The sequence below is a fragment of the Haemorhous mexicanus genome, chromosome 13 (genome assembly GCF_027477595.1).
Source record: "Haemorhous mexicanus isolate bHaeMex1 chromosome 13, bHaeMex1.pri, whole genome shotgun sequence".
NCBI lineage: Eukaryota > Metazoa > Chordata > Aves > Passeriformes > Fringillidae > Haemorhous > Haemorhous mexicanus.
In genome coordinates, this window is record NC_082353.1 from 6,188,281 (window position 1) to 6,215,396 (window position 27,116).

A 27,116-nucleotide genomic window follows, 5' to 3' on the forward strand; every position below is an offset into this window, starting at 1 on the left:
TGACTCCCCTCTCAGGCTGAGCATTCGTTGTTACACAGCAGAAGGCTGGATTCTAAGCTGTTATAATTGTTACATTCAGCAATAAATAATTCTGGGGGTTGGTTTGTTTGTTTGTTTTTTAGCAGAAGTGTTTTCTTAGAAATTTGTTGAAGTGTATTTATTTCCTTCCTTCTTTTGTTTCATTCAGGAATGGATGCATCTGTGGCTATGAAGCCTAAAGAGATTAAAGTGTTCTCCAGACTTGAGGACATTGTAATTACAAATGTTGATCCAAAAACCATCCATAAGAAGGTAATGTGTTGAGCAGATTGTAAACAGATGATGAGACCCAGTTTTTCAAGTGATTTAGTGACAGCACTGTAGTTTAATTTGCTGTGTAACAGAATGCAATGTACAGTGTAGTACTAGGCAAAGTTTATTGGTTAATTTCCTTCCCCTCAGAGAAGCAAAACATTCTTCCATTTAATGTTTAGTTCTTTTTAATTATGTTTACACTGGTATGTTTAATTCTGAGTAGCAGGGGTTAAATGTAAAATGGGTAAGTGAGAAGAGGCATGTACTATAAAATAGGTGATTCTGTTTCCTTTTGTGCCTGCCATGTGTCCAAGTACTGCTGATAAGTTGTTGTGGATCTTTTTGGGGAAATACTTTTTGTTTCAGAAATATCTGGTAATATTAATTATGTGAACTTAATCCTCTAGGCTGTCTCCATAATGGGAGATGAAGTGTTTAGATTTCACATGTCACTTTATCCAGATGCCACTGCAGGGGAGGCCTACGCTGATATGTCAAGGGTGGATGGTAAAATGTCTCTGAAAGTGGGCTGCATCCAAATAATTTACCTCCATAAGTTCTTTATGTCTCTCTTGGTAAGACATTAGTTCAAGTTCTTTTCTTGACATTAGAAGTTCTTTTTAATGAGAACAAATGCAATCAGCTCTTTTTGACCTGTACCAGTGGTGAGCTGATGTGCAAGCACATACAAGTATTTTGCATTAGAGTTACCACTTAAGTTGCACTGCTTTACAGAGGATTGCCTAGGAGAATGACAGAAGAAGTAATGAATGGAGCTGATAGCTTTAACAATATCTTAAAAATTCCACAGTTAAATAACTTTGCTTGTTCATGGTTTTAATTTTTTTCTCTTTTGAAACAAGTGTGGTTGAATTGGCAATTTCATATTTAAACCACAGGTGTTAATTTTTGTTTAATTTACATTTTGCCTGGACCTTGCCTTGGAAAAGCTTATTTGTTTTCATGGAACTTTTACTTTTTTTTCCCTACCTATGAATAGAACTTCCTAAACAATTTCCAAGCAGCACAAGAAGCTCTGACTGCAGTCACTGTGCAGGCAGCAGAAATGGCTGCTTCCAGCATGAAGGACTTTGCTAAAAAGAGCTTTCGCCTCCTAATGGATGTCAACTTGAAAGCTCCAGTCATTGTTGTCCCTGAATCTTCAGCTTCATGTAATGCTTTGGTAGCTGATCTTGGCTTAATCAGAGTTCAGAATGAATTCAAGCTGGTGACTTCAGATGAATCTCCTCTTCCTCCAGTCATTGACAACATGGATGTGCAGCTGACTCACTTGAAATTATCAAGGTAAATATGGATCTTTTTCCTGAGTTGAAGTGTCTTTGTAAAGGAAAAGTGCCCATGTCCTGTATGCAGCATTTTTCTCTTATTTGAACATGGTAGGCAATGAGAACATGCTAAAACCAAGCAAAAAACCTTGCCAAGCTAAGTTTAGGAGTGCTTTTAGAGTCACAGGTCTACAATCTCTAAAGCTTCTTGAAAAGAAGGGAATAATAGCATGGTAATTTGAATTCATCTGGAGTTTGTACAAGGGTGTAAGTGCCTATGAGCTTGAATTAATTATGCCTGTAATTTTGCTAGATCAGTATGGTATTATTTTGTCTTCTGCAACTAGTCAGCATTTTTCCTCTGTTGCTTCCATTGTCTTTTTTTAGGTGCATTATATCCACAGATTCACAACCAGATTCTGAAATTCTTAGTCCTGTGAGTTTGACTTTACTGGTCCAGAGAAATTTAGCAGTGGCATGGTATCATAAATGCCCGACAATTGGTATCAAAGGAGACCTAAAACCAATGCAGGTAATACACTGAGTAATTAAAACTATATCAGAAGTTAGACAGATTCTCAGAATGGTCCTCAGCTTAGTTAAGGAGCTTGTAAACTCATTTCAGTTTGTGTCCTTTACCATATGTTGAAAGACTTCCAGCTGGATCCTCCAGTTTATGGATTTGTTAGGGTTTTGATACTGTATAATGAATAGTTTTGGTGTAGCTGCATGCAAATGGAATAAAATGTTGTTTTATTTTTCTGGAGGTCTGTTGGAGCTCTCTGTGGACTCAACAGGCAGTAAAATCACTGAGGTTATTTGTTGAGTTACCATTTAAAAGCAAAACTTGACAATTCAAATTGTTTAATCTGTAACATTCAGGTTATTTCAATGCTTAATAGATGTATTAGGAATGAAAAGGCTATCTCTAATACACAACAATTTAAAATTATCTTTGCAGAGGGAGGGCTCTGTTTTTCTTTTCCTGCATTAACTATGTGAATTTTAATGGGTAAAACCAAACTGGGACACCTTTTCCTTGTTCCTGAGCCTTTTTACTTGTTCATTCCTGTATCTGTGCTGTGGCCAAATGACACACTGGTGAAGCACAGAGAAATAAGAGGTTTAAAGGAGTACCAGCACAATTAATCAAATGTAGGAAAAATATTCTTACACTGTGTACTATGGGCCAAGTGACTGCATCTTGTCACTTAGTACTGCTTTTTTGTAGTTCTGTAATGTTATGACTGGATACTTACTCATTAACTCTTTGAAGGCTTACTGAATGGCAGTTTCTTTAGTGTTTACAATGCAAATCTTGGCTTTAATATTTTCTGGTCATGTTTTTGGGTTACTGAATTGTTGAGAAGTACTTATATTTATCAATTACTCATATTTTTAATAGGCAAAGATCCTCTGCAAATCTAGAAAGTGTTTATCATGTGGACTGTTATTTCTTGTTGTAACTCCTGTTTATAACAAATAAAAAATGATATAGGAGAAATGGGCAAATGATTTAGATTATTTTGGACAGGATAATGGTGACTATCCATTTTGGTTCTGCTGGAAGCAGCTCATTGTTTCTCCCCAGTGGTTGCATGCTGTGTTGGAAAGAAATGGTGTCACCAAAAATCAACTTGTGGCTTTATCACTTTACAGATTGCACTCAGTGAAGGTGATCTAACTGTTATCATGAAAATTTTACTTGAAAACCTTGGAGGGGCTTCTTCCCAGCCACATACTGTGCAGGAGAATATTGAGGATATGCAGATAGCTAAAAAAGGGAAAGTTCCACATGAATCTGGTGCCTCTGAGGGTATGTTCAATTCAAAGGCTGAATTTTAGAGGGCTGTTTGCAAATTCAAATATTGTATTTTTCTGAAGCACTGCAAATTGTTTTAACTGTTGCAAATATATTGTATACATGAAAAGTTATAAATAAGAATGCATGCATTTACATGGAGTGTGAGTTCCTGATGATCAGAAGATTTTGTGGGGGCTTTTTTTCGTGATTCATTTCTCATATGGTGGTGTTGTTCAGTTTATATCAATCACTCTTCTGACTGCATGTGGTTAGAAAAGAAAAAAGTGAAATCATCTACTGCAGAATGTTAATGCACAATTACAACAATTGAGGAATATATTAGCATTCAAATTGCTAATTAGAGTGTCAGTGTAAACAGTGCATCTCTGGATGAAACAGAGTTAACACTTTGCCAAAGTCTATTTCTTCCCCAAACTTAACATTTTCAATGTCAAAAAATTGCTCTTTAACCAATAGTTGAATTGCTCTACTGTGAATAGAAACTGGAAGCAAGGGTAGTGCAGACTCCTTGAGCAGACTTGGTACTTTGTATTGCTCTTCATTAAAGTGAACAAAGAACTTCAGTAAACTAATGACAGCTTCTTTTAAGGTTCTAAACCACTCTGTGCTAGATAATTTTAGTATGCATTGGATAGAACAAAATGAAAAATGTGAATTATTTTGAGTAGTCTTCTGGATTTAGAGCTTCCCCTTGTTTTCTGATCTTAATTTAGAAAACCCCAAACACCAAACCAACCAACCAACCATAAAAAAAGTTAGCCAACAACGAAAAACATCCAAACCAGCAAGCCCAGCGTTCAAAAGAAATGTAAAAGTATCTTCTTTTCACTGACAGGTGCCCTTGTTGATTCCGGACAAAAATGTGTTTCTGCAGTTGAGTCTTCTGTGGAATGTTTTACATTGCTTAAATTTGACTTCAATTTTGAGTCCCTTACTGTAACTCTCTACAACAGTGACCCAACTCAGGTTTGTGACAAAGCTTTTACCACACAGGTGGGGTGGGCAGCCAAGGCTTCTCACATGGACAGAACTCAGGTCAGAAAAATGAAGTTATATCAGCTGCATTGGCTTTGTAATGCTTTCCTAATGGAGCTTGGAGCTTTGCTGGGCAGACAGTGTCCTTAAGAGGAAGAAGGTGTGTGCGTTTCTCAAAGTCACACTAAAATACTACTAAACCACCAAAACCACCCAGCATTTGATTTGGTCATTCAAGCTTTGATTCCAGTTACCCAAAATAAAAATGAGTATTTCAAAAGCAGGGGTTGTTAGTTCAGACAGTGCTAGTTCTATGCATGGTGCCTCTAGAGTTAGTAAGCAGATCCAAGCTGTTTATTGCCCATAATTTCCTCTTGCATATCCCTGGGTGTGAGCAATCATGGGAATCCTCTCTGTGCTGAAAATAGAAGAGAAAGATGTGAAATGTTGTCTTTTTTTTAATACTTAATGAAGTCTGCTTTGTGTAGATGTGAAAGTGCTTGCTTTATATGTCTTTGTGTATAGTGAATGTTATTTGTGTATAATTTTGAAGATGTTCTTGTGCAATGAGCATCACAGGCAAGAAGGACACTGTAATGGGATATTATTTTCATTTCACTGTCATATAATTCCCACTTATTGCTGAGGTGCTCTTGTAGATGAGTTAGTGTGATGAGAGTGGAGGGATCCTTTGGTAAGGGATCTCGGGCTCAAATAGATTATCCTGCAGTGAAGCATTCTGAGCAACTGCTGCCAGTGTGGTGCAGAAACAGCTTCACTGCAGCCCTGCAGGTTTTTTTTTTTCTCAGTGAATTTCTTGAATTCATTTGTATGAGGAGAGGACTGATAACTGCAATTCATGATGATGCACATGGCTAGCAGCAAGGGAAGTGTCTCACTGCTTTGTTCAGTGCTAACTAACCCTGCACTCTGTCCTTCTGCAGCAATCTCTGCTTTCAGTGCACAGTGACAAACTGCGCCTGGGGGAGCTCCGGCTGCACCTCATGGCATCCGCAGGGGAGATGTTCTCAGATGGCTCCATGGACATCACTGTTAAACTCAAGGCATGTACCTTGGATGATCTCAGAGAAGGAATTCAGAATGTCACTGCAAGGTAGGTTTGAATGCATCAGAAATGAGAAAACTCCAGCTTATGAGGAAGGCTTTTTCCTTGTTCTGTACTTTGCTTCACATGGAATTGATAAAACTCAGTAGTGCTGTCATCTGTGGCCTGTAATACTCTGTGTTTAAGCAATGAACAATTATAATAATGTTCAAGAAGTTTCTACTCTTTTAAGTTGATTTCTCAGGTTATCCAAAACAAAAAGAAATCTTGGAGGCTGGCATGTTACAGTAAACTGTAGGACAGCTGAACAGACAGCACCCAGACTCATCAAGAGAGTTGTGTGCACTGAAACTTCAGTGTGGTTATGTGCTGCATGCATACTTTCAAAAGTATAGCACACTACTCTTAAATTGAAATTACTCTTCTGCTAGAAAAGCCTCTCCCCTCTAATTTCTGGAAGAAACACTGCTTGCTTATGTAGTAATTCTTCTTTATAAAGGGCATGGGGAGAAAAAAATGGCAGTGCTTATGCATCTTTGTTTTCCTAGATCTGTGAGTTATGATGTTTGAGATGTTTCTTATTGAACTTGTTTTCCAGAATGATAGACAAGAAGGATGACACAAATGACACTTCTATGATTGATATAAGATATAAGCAGGATAAAAATGGAACTGAAATTGTTGCTGTCCTCGACAAGCTGTACATATGTGCTAGTATGGAATTTTTGTTGACAGTAGCACATTTTTTCATTAAGTCAATGCCAGTATCTTCAGCTGAAGGATCTGCACAGTTCCAATTAAAGCAAGTTGCTTCTGGGAAATCCAAGGCAGATACAGGTCTGTAAAACCAGTTACCATGCACCTCCATTTCCCTCCTTTGCAGATTTCATTCTGAAAATTACTCATCCAAAAGTTTTCAATATGCTGTCTTGGTATCAGGCTTAAGAAATTAGTTTATTCTTCAGGATGTGTAGATTGGTCACTGACAGAATAGATAGCTTTCTTCTTTCTGCTTTTTATATTCAAAGTGCTTTTTTTACCTTGTTTTCACAGAGATATCTGTACGGCCAAACATGACAGTAAAAGCTGTGATTATGGATCCAGAAATTGTTTTTGTTGCTAATTTGACCAGTGCTGATGCCCCTGCCTTAAAAGTGTCCTTCCAATGTGACTTTTCTCTGACATCAGACAAGCTTGCACAAAGGATGACTGCTCAAGTGAAGGCCTTCAAAGTGTTGGCCTGTGCTTTTCTCAAAGAAAAACAAGGCAGGAATGTTACTACGGTAAGGAAAGCAGTGTTTCATGATGAAAAAAACAATTAGAAGGGGTGGCAGGCATGGCTCTTAGCTGGCATATCTACAGCATTCACAACTCTCAGTCTTCATATCACTGATTATTCAGAAGAGAGGAGGGGCCTGTGCCATTTAAAGGTCAGTCTTTTATCAATAGGTGCAGGACTTGAGCACTTACAGCTCTGTCTAAAACCTGTGCTGTGCATTTGTAAATGACATGTAAAGTTTCTTAGTGAAGAAACTCTAGGAGGGGTTTAGAAGCCCAAGACCTTTTGCAGTGCTTTTTACTGGCTGTTGGTTTCCTTGTTGCTGTAGAGCCCTGAGCAGCCTTTTGCCTGAAACTTCATGGGCACATTGCTGCCAAGGGAGTCACAAAGGTGGCCTGTGTGCTTCATCTCACATGTGCTTATCTTCCCTTATGCATTTAGGTTTTTTAAGGATTCAGGATTTTTTTTTTACTATTTTGTCACTGTGTGTTGGGCTTTTGTTTTGTCTGGTTTTTAAGCATCATGTCAGAAGCTTTTATTTCACTGGCTTTTAACCTTCCAGTACAAAGTGGTGCTTGTGCAAATTGGGATGTGGGATTGTTGCACTATATGGAATGCTTTTACTTTGAAACATGCTGTTGCATCAGGGGATCAGTGCCCCTTTGGCCTATGGAGTGAAAAAAAAAATACAAAACCATATGAAAAGGTTAGATTTAAGTAGTCATCTTAATAATCAAATTGTTTTTCACTCAGGTGTTACGGCCCTGCTCTTTGGTCATGGAAAATATGGTGCACACTTCAGGGTTACACACTGTGGCAGTAACAATAGAGGAACTAACTATTAAGGTAAGATTAATTAAAATTGTCTTTGTAAGAACAGCTATGTTTCTCAAGCTGTAGCTTGGTTTTTGTTGTTGTGTGTGGTTTTTTTAAGATTATTTTAAAAATATTATTATTGTTTCAATTTTATTTTATTTTGTTTGCATGTTGTTATTTACATTTTTTTTTTTATTTCCCCATTAGTTTCATTCCAGAAAGAGGCATTTTAAAACTGCTCTGTGTAGGAAGAAGTCATTGTTTGTTTGTCATTTTGACAGTCCTTTGACTAGAAAGGAATAAGTTAAATACTTCAGATTCTAGGATTCCTTCTACCACTTCCTCCAAAGTTACAAAAAAACTCTTCCTCCTGCTGCTGCCAACACTATTTTTGGGATATTTTGCAGGAAAAGAGAAGAGGAGGTCCATGAATGGATTATTTTCTTTGGAAATTAAGTTGCATCTCTTAAAAGACTTTTAATGTTTGCTATTTTCATTTATCATAGATTTTGTATTTTAATTGAAGATTTTTTTTCTTTTTTTGAGATATCACCAATAATTTTGAATACTGTTGTGACCATTATGGCTGCCCTAAAACCCAAAACAGCAGAGGAGGATTCTAGAGGAGCAACAGAAGTTTCTGAGAACTTGTGGCAAGTGAAGCCTGTGGATGAGTGCAATGCTTGGTTTCTTGGTGTTGATATAGCCACAGAAGCAACAGAAACTTTTAGGGGCCTTGAACCAATTCTGAAGCAAGAGAAATTTGATATTGTAGTGAAATCAGTTCAGATTACTTTGGAATGTGGCCTGGGCCATCGAACTGTCCCTTTATTGTTAGTGGAATCCACTTTTTCAGGTGTCCTTAAAAACTGGTCCTCACTGATGGAGGTCACTGCTGATATGTCACTGGAGGTATGTGGGGTCAAACTCTTAGCTGTTTTATACACATCTGCAGAGTGCCTGAGTTTAAGTAACTTTTTAATATACTTTGTATGTGCTGAATTAATAATAGGCTTAAATTTAAATGCTCTCAGGAGTTTTTTAGTCAGGCAAGTAAGCATAACATGCTTTGTGCAGAAAGTTGGAAGTCAGTAGATTTCAAAGGCAATTGTAATGTGAAATAATCTAGTCCTGTGTTTCTGTATTATTTTTGCATATTCAAGTTCTGCTGTGTGAACAATGAGCTTGGCTTACTTGAATAGTCACATTTAACTCTTATTGTCCCCCATTTTGTTTTTTTTTCCAGCATTGTGTTTATTGTTAAGGTAGAGGTTGCACTCTTTTTGCAAAATAAGATACCATTCTGAGATGGTAAATGTCTCTTATGAGACAGCCTGTTAAAATGTCATACAAGCAGATGTGCAGCTGCTCTATGCAATGCATTTACTACCCCTTGTCATTTTACCAAATGATCTCATTTTTCATTCTGTTCTTGGATATACAAGTAGCCTTCCTCCATTGCCCTGTGTGCATATCATGGTGGAGTTTGGATGCTTAATTGTGTTCCCCTGGGGGAGGTCACTGTGGTTCCAGGAGGGACAAGCAAAATAGCTGAAAGGGAGCATCTAGAACTCCTGAGTCCACAGCTTCTATTCAGATTTGCAGTGATGGAAGCAAATTAAAAATTTGGTGTTGGCTATGAGTTAGAGGAATCATTCCAATGAACCAGGTTCAGGCTATAATTGGCTCAAACTAATTTTTATTTCATAGTACTAAAAAATACTTGTGGCATTGAAGTTCCTGGTCTCAAAGTCATTCTCTCAAACCATGCGGGGGAAGATAAGAGACTTGGTTATGTTAATTGAAAGTGCTAAAAAGATATGGTTTTACCAGGATGCTTGATTGCTCTCAAAGCAAGCTAGGGAATGAACTGTTGAAAAATTATGTAATTTGATAAATATATGATTTATTACACTTCAGTGTATTAGTTTTTAAAACCATTAGAAGTTAATACTAGACCTTCAGAACATGAAATGAAGATTTGTTGTTTTCTTTTTTTTTTTTTTCATAACAATTGCTTTGTATTTAGATACCTTATTTAATTTGGATTGTTTCTTTAGGTTCATTATTACAATGAAACCTATGCAGTGTGGGAGCCACTTATTGAACGAGTGGAAGGAGGAAGGAAGCAATGGAATTTAAAGCTAGAGGTATGTAAAGATACTTGACATTATGTGAAATGGTTTGAATAGGCAGCTATTTTTAAATTTCTTTAAAGTTTTATGGGGCATTGACCTTTAGAATGCTGTTGCTTGAAGGAGCTATGCAGTTTTACATGAGAAAAAAAAAAATCTTAGAGATCTTAAGGTTTATCTATGATGTGAATTACCAGTGCATGGATGCAATGAAACATGTAACTGTGCAGAGAAGAGAAACAAATTTGCCTCCTGTGTTGGTATAAAATTCCCATGTTTGTTTAAAACATCTGAGCTTTACAAGGCAAAGTAGATATTACTTGCTTGCACAACTGTCAAGTGTAAGTCAAGTAGTTTTTTCCTGTTTAAACATAGGAGAAAGTCACCTATAGGTTTGTAATTGTCTAATGGAATTTTTCTTTTAGATGAAGACTAACCCTGTCCAGGAGAGAAGTCTGCTGCCTGGGGATGATTTCATTGTTATTCCTGAGCCACAAACAGCAATTAACATCTCTTCAATGGACACAATGAATATAACAATATCCAAATGTTGTCTTGCTGTTTTCAGTAACCTGGCCAAGGTAATAACAATCGGTTATGTGCTTCCATAGGAAATTCTGAATTATCTTTGTTTTAAGAACTATATTGACTCCCAGTCAAATGGCTTCTCTGCAGCTCTGACAAATGTAACCTGGAAGGGCTGAAGAGCTTTACTCAGATCATTTAGGCTCAGCAAAAAGGTGGGGTTATCTTTTGAAAGAAGCAGATTCTGTGTTAGAACAACAAATGTGCCTATGCAGGACTTAAAGAAGTGTCACACATGCAGGTTAGCTGAACATGAAATGCTCTTATAAATGCACAGCTGTTTCCTAAAATACTCCTTCTAAAATATTAAAACAGAAATTTACTTCCTTTTCCTGTTTTCTGTATAATTGAATACTAAGAAAAGTGTGCATTTTAAATTGGCCTTTAAGCTGCAGGAGTACAATGCCCCGTGTGTTAAAAATACTTTTTACCCCTATAGCAGATGTGCTTATGAATGGTCAAGGATGCTTTTCCCTCCTATTTTTTCTGGGGTGAGCAAATTTTGGTTGCTAAATGAAGCTGTTTTTACAGAAACACTTGACTTTGACTTATTTTTTAATTCTGAATGAACAGCAGTTCTCTAATTACTTGTAAGTCTGTATTGGCAGGCACTTACTGTGGCTTCTGTGTAACTGAACAAAAGTTTGTAAGTCCAAGTTCTGATTGAATTTGGAGCTTGTCTTCCATCTCCTTGTGACTTGTATGTCCCAGATATTATGTTTCTCTTACAACCTAAGATTTGGAAAAATTCCCTGTGAGGAGCATGAAGGCTTATTGTAGCATCAACATTTGCTGCAAATCACGGAATAAAATTAGATTCCCTGGAAGTAACCTGTACTTGCCTGAAATACTACTATACAAAACATAGGTCTGCTATGTATAATTCCTCCCCTCTTAAAAAAGGTAGCTGCTGTCTTTTAAAGCCCTTATAGGTATGTTATTGTGGCTATTTATGTATGACATATTGCATATGTTGTTCTTTACAGGCATTTTCAGAAGCAACTGCATCCACCTTTGGCTATTCCTTTAAAGAGACAGCACCTATCATAGTGAAAAATGCCCTGGGTGTTTCTCTCAAAGTGCTTCCTAGCTCCAATTTTTGGATAGTGGGTTCAGTTCAAAAAGAAAACATGAATGAAATAGAAACTGGTCAGAGCATGGAACTGGAATACTCTGTTTTTGAAGCACCCCAGCGAGGAAGGTTGTCTGCATTGCACCGACAGGAGAGCTCTGTCTTCTCTTTAAATTTAGGTATTATGCTAATGAGTGTTGTTTGTTATGACAATCTGGGCATGGGAAGATGGGAGTTAAATTCAGTGTGGTAGAAATTCAGGTCAAGTAGGTTGTGTTGGAATTACCTTTGGATATTGATGCCAATTAAAAAAAACCACCAGAAACAGGTACTGGGTTTCTTAAAAAAATGGATAATTCCTCTGCTCCAGTTTTTGAGAAAGTGAAGAGAGGGATGTTTTTTTCTACCCCTTGGGAGAACTGGAAGGCATGCTAGTGGAATCATTGATAGACCATCTTTGTGGCCCCTGTGACATAAGCCTGTGTGTTCCAGCTCCTGTTAAACAGGATTTCCATTTCTCCTATCACTACTTTTATTTGGCTTTCTCTAGTTAGGCAGCTGCTTAAGACCAGTTGTGATTCTGTGGTTTTAGCTTTGCCAGGAAATATTCCTAAAAAACAGGTTACAATAGCCACTAATGTGTAATCCTCTGAGTTTTTCCCTTTGCATCACATCCCATATGAAGGTACTTGGTGATACAAGGCTCGTCCTGTGTTCATTAACTCAGCCAACAAATACCTTTGATAACTGCTTGCAGTATTCCCCATGCTATGTATAAATCATAATCTAAAGTTGTGGAGTTGAGGAGTAATTGGACCCCAGAGCTTTCCTTCAGTGGTAGTGGAGTACCATTTAAGGTGCTTTTGCCAGAGGATATTTTGGTCTCGGGATTCTGCTGGTCAGGGTGACCCTGAGATGTGTTAGAAAGTCTCTTTTTTCCTAGCCCAGCAGTTGAAGAAGTCGTCAGAGCTCTTCTATTCTCATTCTCAAGGTTATTTATTGTTTCTTATCTATAAAATTCTTTCTCTGGCCTGCCGAGGTCTGTTCAGCAGGTCAGACAGAGGCACACTTGACTGCCCTCAGGGCAGTGTTATCTTTTTATACTAAAAACTACGTGTACATTATTTGCCATAACTTCCCAATACCTATCACCTATGTTAGACAGTGAGCTTCTGCCTTAAACCAATCCAAAAGTGCCAACATCACAGCAGAAGATGGAGGCCAAGAAGAAGGAGAAAGGCTGGACATGCCAAGATTCTTCCGTCTTGCCTCCTGAGCCCCCATTCTAAAAACCCCCCAAAAAAATCTGTTTTTCCCCCCATGACGAGCTATTATTCTACTTAGACTTTTGTGGCTTGCACATCCTCATACAAGGTTGGTAATTTTTTTCCATGGGTCATGATCAAAGTCACAGGTGTCTTGGCTCTGTGCCAAGGTCTCTGAGCCCCCTGGCAGGGGATTGGGCAATCCAAGACAGCCAGAGGGATGTCCTGAATTCTGACACTTTGGTTCTGGTTGTTGCTGAGTTTTGAGTAGCTTAAGTACTGTTCAAATAGGAAATGGTAGTGTGATTTGTGTTGCTAATAAAGTATTTTGTCTGTTTTTATGGGTCAGAACTTGAGGGATACAAGGAGGCCCTGAGCATTCCTGTGGCCAAGCCAGGCCGCCGCCTGTACAGCGTCCGAGACGGCGCCGACTGCCCGGGCTCCGTGGTGGTGCAGATCGATGCCACAGAAGGAAATAAAGTCATTACTGTGCGCTCCCCTCTGCAGGTAAAGACCAGCCTCAGGCCCCAGCCCTGACAGCACTGCTCTTCCAGTGTTACCTTCCTTTTCTTCCTTACGGCATTTCTTCAGGATCGTACTTTTCCAAAATGTTGCTTAAAAGCCACTTACTAACTATTTTGCTCTGTTTGTTATGTGAATTTTCCTTTGGTTTTCCCTTTCCTGTTTAGCTTTCTAATATCCTCAGCATTGGGGATGCTTTTTATGCTACATTACATTTTAAGCATGTTTTTCAATTGTTGGGACTTAGACTTTTCTCATATACTTTCGTATTAAGAACAGCTCAAGTCTGTTTTTTAGAGGAATTCGTTTAAATATACTGTATTGGTTTTCCTTGTTACTGACACTTTTTCCTTTAGAAATTTGCACCATAGAAATTGTACCGTAGAAATGTAATGAAAAAATTACTCATTCTGATTCTAGATCAAGAACCATTTCTCAATTCCTTTTGTGATCTACCAGCTGGCTAAAGGCTCCAAGTTGCTGAAGCCAATTGGCATATCCAAGCCAGAAGAAGAGTTTCATGTTCCTTTGCATTCATACAGGTACATTTCCTCTGCTCTGTAGGGCCAGTCTCTGTGATGCTGATGCACAAATACAGCATTAGTTTGAAACCTTAATTTGCATGTGAAAGTCTTCCTGACTGGACTAAAACTCCAAAGTGCTGTCTTTGTTTGGTAATTAGTGTGCTGCAAAAGCACTTCAGAATATTTGCCATGAGTTTAAAATAGATGAAGTTAGGTGTCAGTGAAAAGCCACTGTGTACAATTCCTGCTGTTTTCTTACAGGTGCCATCTGTATGTCCAACCAACAGGAATATTTGAGGGTCAGTACAAGGAGTCTACAACTTACATTGCCTGGAGGGAAGAGCTACACAGGAGCAATGAAGTCAAGTGCTTGTTACAGTGCCCAGCCACTGAGACCAATTTCTTGCCTCTAATAATCAGCTCAACAGCTGTACCTGATGAACTAAATTTTATTTCAAGTTCTGTAGAGGAGTTGGATCCTGCCTACATTATCCACCTTTGCCCTACACTGACTGTGAGGAATCTTCTGCCTTACTCCTTGAGATTTTTACTTGAGGTAAGTTACTTTATGGTTTTATTTGTAAATCCTTTGCTTGGTTTTGAGTAAGAATGCATTTACTTACGAGTGAAGGTGAGTGTAGTGTGGAAGATGCTGAGTGTTGGGTTTTGTATTTTCTGTTGTAAATGAATGAGGCAGATAATTCATTCTGGATGTTTTGGGGATTGTTTTAAATTTGTGTGTACCTGACCAGCTCTGCCTTGCTCCTTTAACAGGAAGCTGCTACTGGATTAGTGTTTTTCCTTTACATACTTCTGAGATTGCTTGTGTTTTGCAAGCTGTCTTTAGCTTCACAAGAAGAGGTGAAAGCACCTGTAATTTCTAGACCTTTTTTTTTCTATGTAGAAAATGCAAATTCTCTCCATTCTGACACTGATTCACTCATTTACTGATGACTAATGTGAGGTCTCACTTGCACAAATTGGAAGAATCTTGGAAAGATGCTACACAGACAGTTTTCCTCCCGTCTGTTCAGTATTTTCAGTATCTAGCATTTCTTCATAAATCTGAGTGATTTTAGTAAATACAACAGGTGTGAGCATTTAGAACCACCATCCTTGTTTGTTCTGTTTTCTCCTACTTGCATAACTGGCTGTGACCACTTAAATCTTTGATTTAGATCTTGAATTTAGATCTTTCTTTCACTTCTGTCCAACATTCCCAGTTTTCCTCACCTCCACTGTACTTCAGTACTTGGAGTAACAGAATGTAGAGCAGAGTGTTGTTGCCTTGACTGAGGAGCTAGAAACCAGTAATTCATACCTATTTCTGAAGTCACTGTACCTGTACAGGGGTTTGTGCTCATTTTCTTCACATCCCTGGGCTAATCAAGCCTGGCTACTATTCTATACAGTTAATTATGGTGTTTATCAGTAAAAATGTTTTATCAGTAAAAATTAGGAAAGCTGTTGTTGTTGGATGCTTCTGCCTGAGCCAAGTTGTGCTACCAAATAGCATGGCAGAACTGGCAGGTCTGTACCTTGGGAGTTCTTTAGTGTGAAATCCTGGCTGTGAATCTGCAGCGTAGTCCAGTGCAGTGTTACACCCAGTATTGGAAGAATATGAATAAGAAATCACTGCCAAAATCCTTTGGAAATCATGGAGGAGAGAGGGAGGGAGTGGAAACAGGGGATATGTTAGAACTAGTCTGCCTTCCTGCTATCCAGAATTAAGCAGTCTGTACTGCTCTGCAAGTGAAGTGCTGTTGATCTCATGTTATTCATAGGACCAATCTCAAGAGAAAGTCATTGAAGATTAAGACAGGGGTTACTGAGGTATCTTAAATGTACATCCTACAAGAGAATAAAATGCTGTTACTTGAACCATCATTTAAAATCTAATTTTTATGCCTTGTCTAATTTTGCTACAGGGAGCTGCAGAAGACGGTGAATTAACTGAAGGGAGTGCTGCAGATGTTTTTCATTCAAGAATCAGTGGAGAAATAATGGAGCTTGTGTTGTTAAAATATCAAGGCAAAGACTGGCATGGCCATCTTAAAATTGATGATGGGATGTGTGAATTTTTTCCTGTGCGTTTCACATCCCATAGTGCCCTGGAGCTGACAGTGGATGTGTACATTCATTCCAGGCGGGTCGGGGGCCACATGGTCCTGTCTGTGTTCAGCCCCTACTGGATTATCAACAAGACCTCCCGAGTTCTGCAGTACCGAGCAGAAGACACTCACGTGAAGCATCCAGCAGACTACAGAGATATTGTTTTGTTCTCATTTAAAAAGAAAAATATTTTTAGTAAGAACAAGGTATGCTTAATTTAGGTGGCAGTCTTTGGGCCATGCTCTGAGGGAGAAAACACTCACACTTTTTGTATAAAGAATATTTTTATGCAGTATTTAGGTCTAAAGGTTTTAATTTGACTGCTGCTTTCTTTGGTGCTTGGGCATTTAAAGTGCACACTGTAAATATTCTGTTTTGTGTTACACACATTCCTTTTGTTTTGATTTTGGTGTGATGTGATGTTTACAAGGTCAAGTGAAGAGTACTGCAGTAGTTTTTTTTGAAAAAATTTGTAATGTTTTTGAACTTAAAATTTTTTAAATAACTTTTTTAACCTAACAATAGTTGAAAAACTATTAATTTGATTATTTCCTTCCATCTCTTCAAGTCTGTGAAGCACCACAAAGTGGTGGGCTTTTTTCCCCATCTATGTATGCCGTCATGAGCATGAGTCAGTGAGGACTACCCTGCTTTGATACCTTTTACTGTAACATCTTTCCCAGAACTTGATCACAGATTTAATAAATCAGAATATGAAAAGTGATACTAGATTATTAGGTTATCCTAATTTGTGGGAGGTGTTAAAAGCACTTCAGTGTTGTCTTTACATTTCTATATGTGATATAACTGCAGTCCATAATGCATGAACTACAGAATGAAAATGAGTTGACTGAATTACTTGGCGTGTTGTTGTTGTTTGTGTGTAGATCCAGCTCTGTATTTCGACTAGCACTTGGTCCAGTGGCTTTTCCCTTGATACTGTGGGAAGCTATGGATGTGTCAGGTGTTCAGCTAATAACATGGATTACCTGGTAAGATCTGTTGCAGTGATTTGTGAAGCTCTCTGTGTTCTTTTGGCTTGACTTTTTACAAAGGTGTAGTACTCTCTGTTTGAAAACACAATGATGAATGTGCATAGTGGAAATAATTGTTCATGATTGTTTGCAAGTGTTTGGATTTGCACTCCTTATCCAAGACTGCATTTTCACAACTAAGCAGAGTAAAGAGATGTGAGGAGTTGTGTTTTCCTGTACTCTTTAACTGTGTTCTGATGAAAATGGTCATTTTAAGTTGTCAGGATTTACTCCAGAGGGACATCTGGTGGATTTTCCCCACAAAAGCTACAGCTGCAAAATGTGACTGCTGAATCTGTCAGTTTACTCTTGTGTTAGTTGTGTTGCACAATTTGCTGATTTTACTGCATGCTTGGTGCTTTTACTTTAGGTGGAAGAAACAGGACTGTTGTGTGTTAGGCTTTGTAATTACACTGATGTTAGCTTTTCTATTTTTCTATCCTGACATTTCTTCTTAGCTTGTTACTGATTATTTGCTCAAATTCTCCTTGTTCAACAGGTTGGAGTTAGCATCAGAATGAGCAGTTTCAACCTTACCAGGATAGTTACCTTCACTCCTTTCTACACAATAGCAAACAAATCTTCTCTGGAACTTGAAGTTGGAGAAATTGGTCCTAATGGTTCTCTTCCAACTAATAAATGGAATTATATCTCAGCTTCAGAGGTAATGCTTCATGTTTTTCCCTTTTGATATCACTATAGACAAGCAACTGGTGTTTAGGTGCCACTTGAGGGAAGAGCAGTTCTCGTACAGAAGCTGTCTCTTCTGGTGGCATGGCATGGATGTTTCACATCCCAAGGGAACTTGAACAGTACAGGTTGTATGTCCTTCACTTTAGGCAAGTTAGTAGATATGGATGTGTTCATCAGGAGATACTTGGGTAAGAAGTAAGGCACGTGAAATAGTCTCAGTCACACAACCCTGTTTGTTTTACTGCTGGGTTACCATATTGAACATACATGCAATGTTCAAGTAATGTGTATTTCTTGTCTTACAGTGTCTTCCATTTTGGCCTGAAAACTCATCTGGTCAACTTTGTGTAAGAGTAGTTGGCTATGAAAGCTCATCCAAACCATTCCTGTTTAAAGCCCAGGATAATGGTACTCTGCTGAAACTGGAAGAATTGGTGAGACTGACTTTGTGTAGTCTATTGTTAATTCTCCATTTTAGCCCTATGGTAGCTTGACTCAATGAAATCATCAAGATCAAAACCTTGTGCCTTAAGTTGTAGGTACACTGCACTTCATTCAGTTCTGCTGCATTAAAAAAGTTATGAATCAAGTTTGCAGTGTTGTTAATGTTTTCATAGCTGTGTAATCAAGTTGATTTGCTTGTGACAAGCTTATAGGAAACTGAACAGCTCTATTGCTATTAAGTTACAATGGTATACTGCACCTCTGACATCTGGGCTTTTTGCAGAGGGTATGTCTTGGATGCCTTCAGTTTGTTTGAATAGGTAACAAAAAAATACATTATATTTTAGGATTTCTTGATAAGCTATTACATGTTGGTGACACACAGTTCATGGTTAAATTAATTTGATTCAAATGAAGAATATTATAATTTGACAACTCAGCCTAGCCTAGTGCTAGGGAATATGTTTGTAAAGGTACCATGTTCAGTAAAGTCTTTGGATATGATGCTTATCATAATTTTAACTTGAATTAATGCATCAAACAAATGTTGGGCTTTGTCTGTCTTCTTCTCCAGAATGGGGGCTTGCTGGTAGATGTGAATGTCTCAGAGCATTCCACTGTGATCAGCTTCACGGATTACCACGAGGGAGCTGCCCCAGCTCTGATTGTGAACCACACTCCATGGGACTCCCTCAGATATAAACAGAGGTATGGGAAAGAAACAGTTCACCATTGCTTGTTGACCAGGGATATCCTGGTTAAACATCACCAAGATATCACATGGGTATCACCAAGAGCTGATGTGCCTGCAGCTGGACTTGTCTGGGGTGAATGGCTTAGGTTCTTCTCGCCTCACTGCTGGAGGGGTGGAGTAGTTAGCACTGGGGTTTGCTTGCACCACTTCCATCAGTGCTTTTAACCAGTGAATGCTGTTATTTTCTCCTTTTCTTTTCACCTGCAGTGGATTACAAGAGGAAATGGAGTTGAAACCAAGGCAAGTGTGCCTCTTTGCCTGGACAGATCCAACCAAACCAAGAAAATTGACTTGGGGCTACTCTCAATATTTTGGTGAACATGATCTACTTAAGGTAAATTCTGTAAGGGGGAGAAGGAAATGCTGAACCCATTTAGGACTATTCCAAAATTAAAACTATCTGGGAAAAAGCTTCCTCAGTAACTTTGTCTGTCTCATCCTGTAGGAGACTTATAGCTACTGTCAAGAAGGAAGATTTTAGGTGTATTGATAGTCCATTGTGTCTGTCTTTAATTAGCTGCCCACTTGCACTTCACACTACAATGAATTCTTCTGAGGTGGTTTTTCTGTTGAGTAGCACAGAGTTAACAAAACTGAAAAACATTGCTAGCTAAAAGAAGGGATAGGAAAGCAAACCTGAGTTTCAGTTGTACTGGAAATGGGTTTAATTTCACACACCTGAACTCAGACAGAACCACTTAGTGTGCTTTACTGTATAAGCACTTCTTGGGTCAAATTTTTCACATTTAAAAATGGTTTTAGTTTAAAACCAATTTCTTTACCATGTAATTATGGTTACATTCATGATTCTTAGGAGCTTTTGATAAAATAAAATTATCTCAGTTTTGCCTTGTAAATTAAAAATAAAAGTATGTGCTTTTGAAAAGCAGAGATCTTAGTAATTGTCTGGTTTTACTGTTTTCTGGTGTATGATTTATTGCCTTCTTCTGCCAGCACTAAGATTCCAAGCCTTTTGCTTTGCTCTGAAGGCTTTTGCTCCCTAATGATTTCCAGTATTATTGTAAACCACAGATATTGCTGGAATGTTTAGTTTACAAAACTGGAAAAAAAAATCCCAACCTCAACTTCTTTCCAGTGTTAGGGTACCAGGTGCAGCCAAGTCAGGCCAATGCAGTAAACTCAACAAACAGGAAAAAGCCTAAGTTCTGGTTTGTGTTTGTCTGTAAACTTGCTTATAAACATAGAGCAACCTCAGAGATTTACTCATGTAATATACTTTTTTCCCCTCCTGATACAGGATGACTGTGGCCAGTTCCCTTACAATGCAAATACTCAGATTCACTGGGTGTCTTTCCTGGATGGACGGCAGCGAGTGCTGCTTTTCACAGATGATGTGGCACTGGTTTCTAAAGCACGGCAGGCAGAGGAGCTGGAGCAACCTGATCAAGAAATAAACTTGTCAATCCATAGTCTTGGACTTTCTCTAGTTAACAATGAAAATAAAAAAGAAATCTCTTACATAGGAATTACTAGGTACTGCCCATGGAAGTGTAAATTTTGCTTTGTATAATCAAAATTTGGCATTGTATTATAATTTTAGCAATAGAGTTGAAGGAGATATGTTTCAAGTTAAATTAAGTGAAGCATTTTAATTAAAATTAAGTTTTTACATTTACTCCTATTGTGGAATTAGAACCAACAGGATTTAATTGCCCCCTTTTTTTAGCTTACATTAAAAAAAAGGCATAATGGGGTTTTTCGAGCCTGAGAAATTAGAAAAGTATACTTAACATGGTTTGCATGCATAAGAAAGGTATAAGTACTCTCAAATTGTTAACTTTGTTATTTATCTTGCAGTTCTGATGTTGTTTGGGAACGGAAACCAAGGCAAAAGTGGAAACCATTTAATCAAAAGCAAATAAACCTATTGGAGCAAGCATATCAAAAGTATCTCTCCAAGAGTGCTTTCCAAGGTCCTGGTTGGCATAAACTGGATAGCAATACTGAGGTAGGAATTGAGTTTTACTGTTTAAATGCTTGCAGAACAAGTGCAACAGTTAAAACAGATTTCTGGTTTGCTAATTTGGGATAGATGCTGTGTGAAGAGAAACAGAAACAAGAGGCAAGACTTTTATTTAAACGGTTACACATTTTACACAGTAAACTGTTTTTTTCTTATGGTGATACTGAGGCAGTACTGAGGTATTTTCCAGGCTTGTATTATGAAGTAAGAATTTCAAAGGATTTTTCTTTTGTGTGGTAGAAAAGATTGCTCAGTGTCTGCATGTTAGTTATGAACCTTTATTTGCAGTATATACCCTAAATTCTTTGCAGAAATTTTGGTATTAGCTTCTTAATAAGGTGCAGTTCTCATTACTTGATGTGGTAAAGGAGTCTGTAATGTTGAAGGACTCTTGAAATTAATCCACTTACATGAGCTTGTTCAGACATTAATTATACATCCCTGTATTCCATGCATAAAGGGTGTGTTCAAATGGCTAAGTCCAATACAACCATTTTATAGTACCATAGGTCAGGCTTGTTTCCTCTATTATTTCATTTGAAAAACATGTATATACCCTCAGCTCTTTGAATACTTGAGTTTTGACCATTGCAGCATTGCATTTATAGTACATGGTATCAAATCTTTTATCTGTAGGTCATTGCTTTTCACTCTCAATAAAGGAGAGCTTTATGCTTCTGCTTCTCATGATTTAAAAGTTTCAGGATTGGTTGAAAAGGGCAGTTGGGAAAGTAATCAGCTGCATATAAATATCTTTAATTGTGCCAGTGTAATATATAACTCATGAAGAAGTAGCTACTTAGATGACACAGAGGTTCCTGCTTGGGACAACTGAAGCTGCAATGTAATGGCCTTGTCAGACTAACTGGTGTTTTTCACTGCTTTCCATGCAGTTGATTAGATGGAGAAATTCAGTAGCCTTGTGATCTGATAATAAGGAAAACCACAGGGTTTATTTGCTAGTCTGTCAACTAGTAAAGTACCATTGTATTGTTTCCCAAATTAAACTGTATCTTAGCTCTACTTTCTTATATTTGCAGGTGAATTTTAGCAAGTCTCCAATGGAAATGCGTCTCCCCGTCAGATGCAGCATCCGCCGTAACTTCCTGTCAGGAATTCAGGTTGAGTTCAAGCAGTCACCTCACCAAAGGAGCCTACGGGCTCAGCTCTACTGGCTGCAGGTACCAGCCTTCCTCTGGTTTTGAAACTAGACAGACACATCAAGGCTTTGATTTCATTCATTTATGTGAAGAAGTATTGAAAAATCAGGGATGCCCCTACGAAGGCAGGAAAGGATGAATCTGACTCCTTGTTCACAGAAGGCTCATTTATTACTTTATTATACTATATTGTATTAAAGAATACTATACTGTACTAAAGAATACAGAAAGGATACTTACAGAATGCTAAAAAGATAATAATGAAAACTCGTGACTCTTTCCAGAGTCCTGACACAGCTTGGCCCTGATTGGCCAAAGAGTCAAAACAACTCACACCAGAATCCAATGAAACAATCTCCAAACACATTTCAGACCAGCACAACACAGGAGAAGCAAATGAGATAAGAATTGTTTTCCTTTTCTCTGAGGCCTCTCCTGCTGCTTTTCAGCTTCCCAGGAGAAAAGCCCTGGGCGAAGGAATTTTTTCAGAGAATGTGAATGTCACAAAGAAGTATCTCCAGATCTTTTGCATGTGGTGCTTTTCTCTACATCAGAGTAGCAGGGGTGCTGTGATGGGAAAGTATTGCAGAACTGTCATCCCAGGATTTTGAAGTAGTGTGGAAAGAATTCCATAAAACTGTGTGCTAATGTAAAGCAGGGTGCTGTGATGGAGAGTTTATTTTTGAAGAGCTGTGTTTTGATGTTTTAAAACCTCAAAGAGCTGTGTTTTGGTGTTTTAAAACCTCGGTGTTTTTCAAAATATAACTGTAGTTGTTACACAGAAGTGTAACATTATTCTACTGAGTATATCTCGGGGTTTGGAAACCTTTAGTACAGAACCTGCCTGTCTAATGGGAAGTAGAGAGCAGGCATTTAAACATGCTAAAATAGTATGCAGTAATGTATGTACATGTAATATTAACACTGAATTCATGTGCAGCACTTGCAGCAGATCAGCATAGTCCTGTCAGTACTAGTAGTGTTGCTAAATTTGCCCGTAGAGCACTTGAGCAGGTACTGGAAAGAAGTGTTCAGTGCTAGAGGGAAATAATGTTGAGTCATCATCATTGCCATCTTTATCTCCATTTGCTGCCCTTCTCTGAGGACCCTGGTGCTTTTTCTGACCAGCTGGTGGGGAAGTTTGCTCTTGCCGTTTGTCTTTCATTTTGTTTTTACTTTTGCCTGAAGGTGGTTTTCACTATACAGTCAATGTATGCCATCAGCTGCAGACCTTGTAAGGGAGTCTCTGGGGGTGTGAACCTCTCTAAGCATCCCTTGTGCAGCACTTGGAACCATCTGACCTTTTATAACTGAATGAGTAACATTCCTCAATAGTATCAGAGTAATCCTTGTGCTCTTTCCTCCTTCCATCCTCATAAGTAGGGCATTCCTCTTGAACACAATTTATAAACAAGTTACTCAAGCCTTCTGAAATGAGCACTGTTTGCTTGTCATGTCACTAAAATATTCCTGTCATTATGCAATAATTTTTTAGGTTGATAATCAATTACCAGGATCGATGTTTCCTGTTGTATTTCACCCTGTAGCCCCTCCCAAGTCCATTGCTTTGGATTCAGGTAAGAGAATGCCTATAGTAATATCAGATTTATTCAGCCTTGAAAATAGGAGCTTGGCAATTTATTTTTGAGTGGCTTTTTTCTCTTTAGAACCAAAACCCTTCATTGACATCAGCATCATCACTAGATTCAATGAATACAGCCAAGTCCTGCAATTCAAGTGAGTGTAACAGTGATTTGTAATTTAATTTTTGAGATGTAATATATTTTAGAAGGGAACTTTGTTCTTAAGTTTATTCTCCTTTCTAAACCACTCTTGACTTCAGACTGAGTTTTTAAATGTCTCCAATAAAAAACATACTTCAAAAAGGAACTTGATTTTAGAAAATAAGGACTGACCATGTGAAGGGACTGTTGTGCAAATTCTTTAGTAATCCGAATTATTTCCTTCTTATACTACAGTATCAGAGTTGTGAGTCTGTTTGCTGTGCAATGCTGGCCGGTAAACACTTATAACTATAAACTGGGAGTTGATATTGTGGATTGTAAATCTTAATATGTGGCATTGCACAGCAAGACTTCACTTGTGTAGCCTAAGCATGTAATATTTAAGTTAAATTTTTACAGGTATACATTTTATACAGGTATACACTCTCTTTCCCATTTTAGGTACTTCATGGTTCTTATCCAGGAAATGGCACTGAAAATTGATCAAGGATTTTTAGGAGCACTTAGTGAACTTTTCACTCCATCTACAGACCCAGAAGCTGAAAGACAAAGGGTAATGTATGAGAGTAACAGATTTTTGCTGGAATGGGACCATAAGTGATTGAGGAATTTAAGTGAAAATGAATATAATAAAAAATGGAAAAAATCACCCAGAAATTTTCTGTTATGGGGTTTTATTTTGCTATCCCTGGATTCATTAGTATACTCATATTTCAGTAGTTAGTTAACTGTATTTAACTATGATTATTTTTTCTACTGTATCTTTGTATATATATATAAACACATTTAGACATAATAGGATTAATTGTATTACATATGTGGATGAGATTAACTTCCTTTTTTTTCTTTTAAATATTGAAACCAGTCTAAATTAATTCAGCAAGATGTGGATGCACTTAACACTGAGCTGATGGAGACTTCCCTAACAGATGTGTCAATGCTCAGCTTCTTTGAACATTTCCATATTTCTCCAATTAAGGTATGCAATAGAGAGATTATTGGTTAGTAAATCATCTAATTAATTCATTACAGTAAATACATCCCTAGTGGGGATTTTACATTCTCTAGAATTTAATACTTTGTTGGAAAACTTCCTCTGTTGCCCATGAGTACAAACAAACCTTTTAACTAAGAGGGGAGAATCATTGGGTATAATAATGCTGAAAGCCAGATAAAAAAATGGATAAAGTCATGTATCAGAAACTGTATTAAAATACACTTTAATGGGATTATCTTCATGTCTCTTTTGAAGAGTTAGATTTCTTTGGAGCAAGGGAAGAAAAATCATCAGTGGATGAAATGATAGCTTTCCTCAACTTTCATCACTGATTTGTTTCCATGTGCACCTGTCTGCTCTGGTCTGGCTTTTCTTTGGTCTTGATTTGTCTTGTTCTACTAATTCTGCCTTGACAGTTGCATCTGAGTTTGTCTCTGGCTTCTGGTGGAGAAGCATCAGATAAGGGGGAAGAAATGATAGCCATCCATTCTCTGAATTTGCTGTTGAAAAGTATTGGAGCTACTCTAACAGATGTGGATGATGTTATTTTCAAGTAAGCAAATTCAACTGGTTGAGGTTGTTCGTGTGGGTTTTTTTGTTTAATATTTTGACTGCTGTATACTTAATAATTGGACCCATGGTAAACCTTGCTGACTGACTCTAGTGTAAGTTTATACAGCCTTAGGGGAAAGGGAGGAATGGAGAGAAGATGGGGTTTGGGATCCCGTTTAAGACAATAGTCTTCAGGACTCTCTGAAGCAAAGCAGAGAAGTATTTGAATGAGGAAGGGTGTCTTTAACTAATGGATGATTACTTGTCTTTCAGACTTGCTTTCTTTGAAATTAAATACCAGTTCTACAAGAGAGATCAACTGAGGATGAGAGTTATTAGACATTACAGTGAACAAGTAAGCTTGTTTAGTCAAATCTTTGTGTAAAATTTTGAGTATATGTCTTAAAGAAGATTTTATTTTTCTTCACCAAACACTTAGTTGGGCACTCCAATACCTTACTTGGGTAGTAAATTAAAAAATGAACCAGGCTGAGGTTCTGAAATGTGTGACAGCAGCTCATAACACTGCTTTTGTTTGCCTTTTTTCTTCCCTCTCATCATTTAGTTCCTGAAACAGATGTATGTTCTTGTACTTGGATTAGATGTTCTTGGAAATCCATTTGGTTTGATCAGAGGGCTGTCTGAGGGAGTTGAAGCTTTCTTCTATGAGCCTTTCCAGGTATGAGTCTTAACTGTGTCTTTATAAAGGGCTGATTCAATGTACTGGTAGGGTTATAGTTTATTGTCATTGTACTTCACACCCTGAACAGGCAGGCAGCAGTAATTTCTTAATGTGGATTTCAAAGGAGTGACCTATTCAGATGGCCTTGCATCAATGTAAAGGAATTGCTAGTTTTTCTTGAAACAGAGACATCATTGTGTAGTTTTCTGCTATTCCTAATAAATTTCATTTTTAGGGTGCTGTTCAAGGACCTGAAGAATTTGCTGAAGGCTTTGTAATCGGTGTTAGAAGTCTTCTTGGCCACACAGTGGGTATGTGTCAGAGTGTTCTTTTTTTGGTGAATTCCCACATTATTTTTCTAGTGAGTATTTCAAGTTGTCATACTGTTGCCAGTGTTTGTGGTACAGATGATTCACACATAATTTACCTGAGACCATCTAAATATCTGTTTGTAGACTGAGCAACCAATGGGAGAAACATTGCATATATAACTAAATTAGTAACATGCTCTGAATAAGTAAAAAGCATAATTTTAATGGTTCTAAAGTGTCTGGGGAAACCTGAGAAGTGTTTTGTTACAATTACTTTAGATTTTTATTTAGCTGTGTCTTGACAGTAATTAGAGAAAACACTGTTTCATCCATTATGCTGTGTAACATGTAGTGAAATGCTCTAAGTGTTCCCTATTGCTGTATGTATGGATATCAGACCAGATTCTGGAATCTTCTCAGGGATGGCATGGCTCTGTATGAATTCATCATCTCTAAACTGAACACAAAGGGAAATTGTTATGAACTTGGTGGCTGTGTGTTGTCTGCTGTTAAGCTGTGAAAGCCCAGTAACTTCTGCTTTGTGCCCTGATCCCTCAGGTGGGGCAGCAGGGATGGTGTCCAGGATCACTGGTACTGTTGGCAAAGGCTTGGCTGCCATCACTCTGGATGAAGAATTTCAGCAGAAAAGGAGAGAGGAGATGGGTCGGCAGCCAAAGGACTTTGGGGAGAGCCTGGCCAAAGGCGGAAAGGGCCTGTTAAGGGTATGGTTTGGGGATGAGTGTTTCATCTGCCAACTTGCTTGAAAATCACCTGCAGGAAGTTGGAGATCTTTTTTGTCACTTAATTAACTAAGCAGAAGAGACAGGCAGTGGGTTTATAGGAGACTCAGTGAAGTGCACCAGCTGTAGTGGTTGAGGTCATGTTTCTGGTCACCTGAGGAATTGGAGTTGGGATCTTGAATGGAAAATAACACCAGTTTCTGCTGTGAATTGTAGAAATAAATAAATAGTTACTCATACTCAGAAATGTGTTAGGTAATTAAG

At 38.0% G+C, this 27,116-nt stretch overlaps 1 protein-coding gene across 2 annotated transcripts in view; it reads left to right on the forward strand.

Annotated features, from left to right (window-relative positions):
• VPS13C (vacuolar protein sorting 13 homolog C) overlaps window positions 1-27,116 on the forward strand; it is a 74,965-nt gene that overhangs the window by 35,082 nt on the left and 12,767 nt on the right. For both annotated transcript variants that reach the window (XM_059858118.1, XM_059858117.1), the window contains 35 exons: window positions 188-291; window positions 702-869; window positions 1,295-1,599; window positions 1,968-2,112; window positions 3,240-3,396; window positions 4,241-4,371; window positions 5,325-5,494; window positions 6,045-6,283; window positions 6,500-6,729; window positions 7,479-7,571; window positions 8,088-8,453; window positions 9,602-9,691; window positions 10,102-10,257; window positions 11,248-11,512; window positions 12,948-13,105; window positions 13,541-13,662; window positions 13,906-14,200; window positions 15,573-15,962; window positions 16,644-16,748; window positions 17,290-17,454; window positions 17,789-17,917; window positions 18,502-18,635; window positions 18,889-19,015; window positions 19,940-20,175; window positions 20,500-20,650; window positions 21,706-21,846; window positions 23,321-23,402; window positions 23,493-23,562; window positions 24,012-24,123; window positions 24,436-24,549; window positions 24,984-25,120; window positions 25,393-25,474; window positions 25,685-25,798; window positions 26,037-26,112; window positions 26,671-26,834. In XM_059858118.1, the coding sequence (XP_059714101.1) occupies window positions 188-291; window positions 702-869; window positions 1,295-1,599; window positions 1,968-2,112; window positions 3,240-3,396; window positions 4,241-4,371; window positions 5,325-5,494; window positions 6,045-6,283; window positions 6,500-6,729; window positions 7,479-7,571; window positions 8,088-8,453; window positions 9,602-9,691; window positions 10,102-10,257; window positions 11,248-11,512; window positions 12,948-13,105; window positions 13,541-13,662; window positions 13,906-14,200; window positions 15,573-15,962; window positions 16,644-16,748; window positions 17,290-17,454; window positions 17,789-17,917; window positions 18,502-18,635; window positions 18,889-19,015; window positions 19,940-20,175; window positions 20,500-20,650; window positions 21,706-21,846; window positions 23,321-23,402; window positions 23,493-23,562; window positions 24,012-24,123; window positions 24,436-24,549; window positions 24,984-25,120; window positions 25,393-25,474; window positions 25,685-25,798; window positions 26,037-26,112; window positions 26,671-26,834 (5,723 nt within the window). The remainder of the gene's footprint in view (window positions 1-187; window positions 292-701; window positions 870-1,294; window positions 1,600-1,967; window positions 2,113-3,239; window positions 3,397-4,240; window positions 4,372-5,324; window positions 5,495-6,044; window positions 6,284-6,499; window positions 6,730-7,478; window positions 7,572-8,087; window positions 8,454-9,601; window positions 9,692-10,101; window positions 10,258-11,247; window positions 11,513-12,947; window positions 13,106-13,540; window positions 13,663-13,905; window positions 14,201-15,572; window positions 15,963-16,643; window positions 16,749-17,289; window positions 17,455-17,788; window positions 17,918-18,501; window positions 18,636-18,888; window positions 19,016-19,939; window positions 20,176-20,499; window positions 20,651-21,705; window positions 21,847-23,320; window positions 23,403-23,492; window positions 23,563-24,011; window positions 24,124-24,435; window positions 24,550-24,983; window positions 25,121-25,392; window positions 25,475-25,684; window positions 25,799-26,036; window positions 26,113-26,670; window positions 26,835-27,116) is intronic.